This window comes from Hylobates moloch, unplaced genomic scaffold (genome assembly GCF_009828535.3).
Source record: "Hylobates moloch isolate HMO894 unplaced genomic scaffold, HMol_V3 SCAFFOLD_4704, whole genome shotgun sequence".
Taxonomy (NCBI): Eukaryota; Metazoa; Chordata; class Mammalia; order Primates; family Hylobatidae; genus Hylobates; species Hylobates moloch.
In genome coordinates, this window is record NW_026656979.1 from 1 (window position 1) to 4,704 (window position 4,704).

Genomic DNA, 4,704 nt, shown 5'->3' on the forward strand with positions numbered 1-4,704 from the left:
ACCAAATGGATTTCTAGCTCAACTAAATCGTAATTATTCACTGTCAATTTTTGCAAGAAATCATATATTTCATGTCCACAATCAGGGCCACAGTCCCAGCTCTCAAGTGTGGGTGTTTCCTAAGGAAATTGAAGAACACAGGCATAAAAGTGCATTAAATTAATAAACTTTTTCTCTCTGTCTCTCTCTCTTTTTTTTTTTTTTTTGAGACGGAGGTTCGCACTGTCACCCAGGCTGGAGTGCAGTGGCGAGATCTCCGGTCACTGCAAGCTCCGCCTCCCGAGTTCACACCACTCTCCTGCCTCAGCCACCGGAGTAGCTGGGACTACAGGCGCCCGCCACCACGCCCGGCTAATTTTTTGTAGTTTTAGTAGAGACGGGGTTTCGCTATGTTGGCCAGGCTGGTCTCCAACTCCTGACCTCGTGATCCGCCCGCCTCTGCCAATCAAACTGCCACCGCGCCCGGCCTTTATTTTTAAGACACAGTCTCGGCCGGGCGCCGTGGCTCACGCCTTTAATCCCAGCACTTTGGGAGGCCGAGGCGGGCTGATCACGAGGTCAGGAGATCGAGATCATCCTGGCTAACACTGTGAAACCCCGTCTCTACTAAAAATACAAAAAATTAGCCTGGTGTGGTGGCGGGCGCCTGTAGTCCCAGCTACTCCAGAGGCTGAGGCAGGAGAGTGGCATGAACCCGGTAGGCGGAGCTTGCGGTGAGCTGAGATCAGGCCACTGGAATCCAGCCTGGGCGACAGAGGAAGACTCCGTCTCAAAAAAAAAAAAAAAAAAGACAGAGTCTGGCTGTGTTGCCCAGGCTGGAGTGCAGTGGCGCGATCTCGGCGCATCACAATCCCTGCCCCGCCCCCGGGTTCAAGTGATTCTCCTGTCTCAGCCGCCCGAGTAGCTGGGACTACAGGCGCGTGCCACCATGTCTGACTAAATTTGTATTTTTACTAGAGACAGGGTTTCACTATGTTGGCCAGGCTGGTCTCCAACTCCTAATCTCCTGATCCGCCCGCCCTGACATCCCAAAGTGCTGGGATGCGTGAGCCCCCACACCTGGCCACTATTTTTTCTTTCTTTGTGTGTGTGTGTGTGCGCGCGCATTTGTGTGTGTGTGTGTGTGTGTGTGTGTGACGAAGTTTTGCTCTTGTTGCTCAGGTTGAAGTGCAATGGTGCGATCTCAGCTCACTGCAATCCCGGTCTGAGCAGGAGAACAGGAATCTTCAGCGATCCACTGGCGGATCTGCAGCCATTGTGCGCGCCTGGCCTTCCTGTGTCTTTTGTGCGCGCCCCTCTCCTTCCAGTACCTATCCCGAGAACGTCCCTCAGCCTCCCACCATTGCCAGCAGGTGCTGAGATCGCGCCATTGCACTCCAGCATGTGGGACAAGAGCAAAACTCTATCTTAAAAAAAAAAAAAAGGAGGCCGGGCGCGATGGCTCACGCTTGTAATCCCAGCACTTTGGGAGGCCGAGGCGGGCGGATCATGAGGCCAGGAGATCGAGACCACGGTGAAACCCCGTCTCTACTAAAAATACAAAAAAATTAGCCGGGCATGGTGGCAGGCGCCTGTAGTCCCAGCTACTCGGGAGGCTGAGGCAGGAGAATGGCGTGAACCCGGGAGGCGGAGCTTGCCGTGAGCGGAGATCGCGCCACTGAGCTCCAGCCTGGGCCACAGAGCAAGACTCCGTCTCAAAAAAAAAAAAAAAAAAAAAAAAAAAAGAAAAGGGGGAAATGTGGGGAAAAGAAAGAGAGATCAGATTGTTACTGTGTCTGTGTAGAAAGAAGTAGACATAGGAGACTTCATTTTGTTCTGTACTAAGAAAAATTCTGCCTTAAGATGCTCTTAATCTATAACCTTACCCCCAAACTCGTGCTCTCTGAAACATGTGCTGTGTCAACTCAGGGTTAAATGGATTAAGGGCTGTGCAAGATGTGCTTCGTTAAACAGATGCTTGAAGGCAGCATGCTCGTTAAGAGTCATCACCACTCCCTAATCTCAAGTACCCAGGGACACGAACACTGCGGAAGGCCGCAGGGACCTCTGTTTACTGCTGACCTTCTCTCACTATTATCCCATGACCCAATCTCTCGAGAAAACCCAAAAGATCGATAAAACTAAGGAATCAAAGAAAAGTAAAATGGCCAAGAAACTCTTAGAACACGCTTTGCAGTTCTAAAAATGTTTATCTTTTCTATTCTTTAATTGACTGAGGCTTCTGTTTAGGTTAATGCCATAAATGTTGATGACACAAAAGTGAAGTACAGAAAGAAAGTTAATAAAAATATTTATTTGGCATCTGGCAAACAACAACAACAAAAAAAACAAAAGTGCCACCCAACAGAGTTGCTCCCTGTGCCAGGTCCCGCGGTCACCATGGAAGTGCTCTGCCTGGGGGCCCCCTGGTGTTCAGGCCCCCTCATGCCCTGTTACCAATTGGCCTTTCTCTTTAAAGGGTTTCTTCTGAGGGAATGCGGAGCTCCGTCCGCCTCACTACTGTCAATTTCCATGGGCGTGGGTGGAGGGCTGGAACTGGCTCCAGAAATGCTTCCGTCCATGCTTGCAGCTGGGAAGGGTGCAGCAATCAGACAGAGGACCTGGGCTGAGGCCCAGAAGTAGAAAAATGTGGGAGGAAGGGGAAATGAGGAGCCGAAGGGTGTAGCAATCAGCCAGAGGACCTGGGCTGAGTCCCAGAAGTAGAAAAAGGTGGGAGGAAGGGGAAATGAGGAGATGAACAGGAGGGAGCCTGGTGGTATGTGCTGCATCCCAAACACAGGAGCTGTAGAGGGGGCCCCTGCAGCAGGAGCTGTAGAGGGGGCCCCTGCAGCAGGAGCTGTAGAGGGGGCCCCTGCAGCAGAAGCTAGGGGGGCCACTAGGCCCAGGCCGTCTTGGGGCTTGTGTCTCTCCTGCTGTGCATCCATAGTGGGTGCTTTAGAAACAGAAGGCAGACCAGAAGCCCCTGTTGCAAGTGAGCACGAAGTGTAGGAAGGCCTTGAGGGTCTGCAGTCCGAGATGGCCTTGGCCTCAACCGGCAGTGCACTGTTGATCTGCTGGAACGCAGCCTTCTCCCGGTCCAGGTCTTCAGCAGTGACCCGGAACCCCAGCTCTACGGGAGGTGGCACCTTCAGAGGCTCCCCTCGCCTGCGTGGCAGCAGGGGAAACTTGCATCCACGGGGCCTAGAGGCCTGGGATCTGGGGGAGCCATTCCTGCGGGCGAGTGTCTGCCCTGGTGCACACTGAGTGTGACCTGAAGAGACAGCCTGAGGTCTGTCCTCACTGCCCTTCTTTGAGGAACTGAGGGTCGGCTGGCAGTGGGATGAGGCTGGCCCCCTCCTCCGCTTTAGCCACGGGAAGCCTCCCGTGGAGCTGTAGGAGCTCGAGATGGCGTTGCGTTTTGTGCATGAGCTGGTGCAGGAGGTCTGGGACCTCTCCTTATCGCTGACTTCAGGCCTCTGGGCATGGAGGACTCTCTGCAGAGGCCCGGGCCTGGGCACGAAGGGAGAGAGGCCTCCATTGTCCCGCACGGGCCGAAATGCACTCCGTGCATCCCCGGTCACCCCGGGGACCCTTCCGTGATCATCAAATCGTTGGACTCTGGGGTCCTTGTCCTGCTCAGGCATCCCTGCCCTGCCCTCCCTGAGGGCCCTCAACACTACCTTCCCTGGTGACGAGTCTGGGGACAGCCGGGTGTTGTGGGCCCCAAAGGGGTGACTTCCTGCTCCTGGGCCCCACAGAGAGTCCTTGTGCTCCGTGCAGTGGCTCAGCTGGAGGATGCCCTGGAATTCGGAGCACACAGCACTGGCTTGCTGATCCCGGAAGGAAGACAGGGCTTGCAGGATCACGGAAGGATTGTCTTGACACCACTGATGCGAAGTGTCCCGGTGCTTGTAAGATGGCCTGCCACTCAGACCAGGGGCAGGAGTAACGGGGAGATCCCACAAGCAAAGCGAACTGGGGGATGGGCTGAACGGGCTCCAGGCAATTGAGCCCCACTGGCAGGTCCTCGGCCTGGGCCCAGACAGGAATAAGGGGCACAGAGTGCCCAGGTAACCGCTCCTGGGAGCAGTGGGGATCGGTCGGATGCTTCAGCTCTCCAGAGGTGGGCTCTGAGCGTCCGCGTCGAGCTACCAACTTGGCCAAAGGCTAAGCCAGCAATGAGCTGTGTTGCCGGCCAATGCGCCTTTTAAACCTGAGGGAGTGGGTGCGTGTGCACGTAATGGCGCCAGTCACAGAGCGACCTTTATGTGGCCGGGCAACGCGCCTAGGAAACCTGAGGGAGTGGCTGCGTGTGCACATAATGGCGCCAGTGACAGAGCGACCTTTATGTTGCGGGGCAACGCGCCTTTTAAACCTGAGGGAGTGGCTGCGTGTGCACATAATGGCGCCAGTGACAGAGCGACCTTAACGCAGCAAGGTACCCGCGCAACGCACTTGCTGGCAATGGCGGGAGGCGGACGTGGGGGGGCATGCAATAGGTACTGGAAGGAGAGACGCGGGCACAAAGGACGCGGGAAGAAGAGGTACCAACAATGGCTGCAGATCTGCCCGTGGATCGCTGAAGATTCCTGTTCTCCTGCTCAGGCGGGGATTGCAGTGAGCTGAGATCGCACCATTGCACCCCAGCCTGGGCAACAAGAGCGAAACTTCGTCACAGACACACACACACACACACACACACACACACACACACACACACACACA

General features: G+C 55.1%; 1 protein-coding gene across 1 annotated transcript; it reads right to left on the reverse strand.

The window, feature by feature from the left end:
- Nucleotides 1–2,273: 2,273 nt before the first annotated feature.
- LOC116465368 (putative POM121-like protein 1) lies at nucleotides 2,274–4,086 on the reverse strand (the record flags this gene model as incomplete). The annotated part of the gene is made up of 1 exon (XM_032148463.2): nucleotides 2,274–4,086. A coding segment is annotated over one exon (1,654 nt), but the record flags the coding sequence as incomplete, so codon positions are not given.
- Nucleotides 4,087–4,704: the final 618 nt, after the last annotated feature.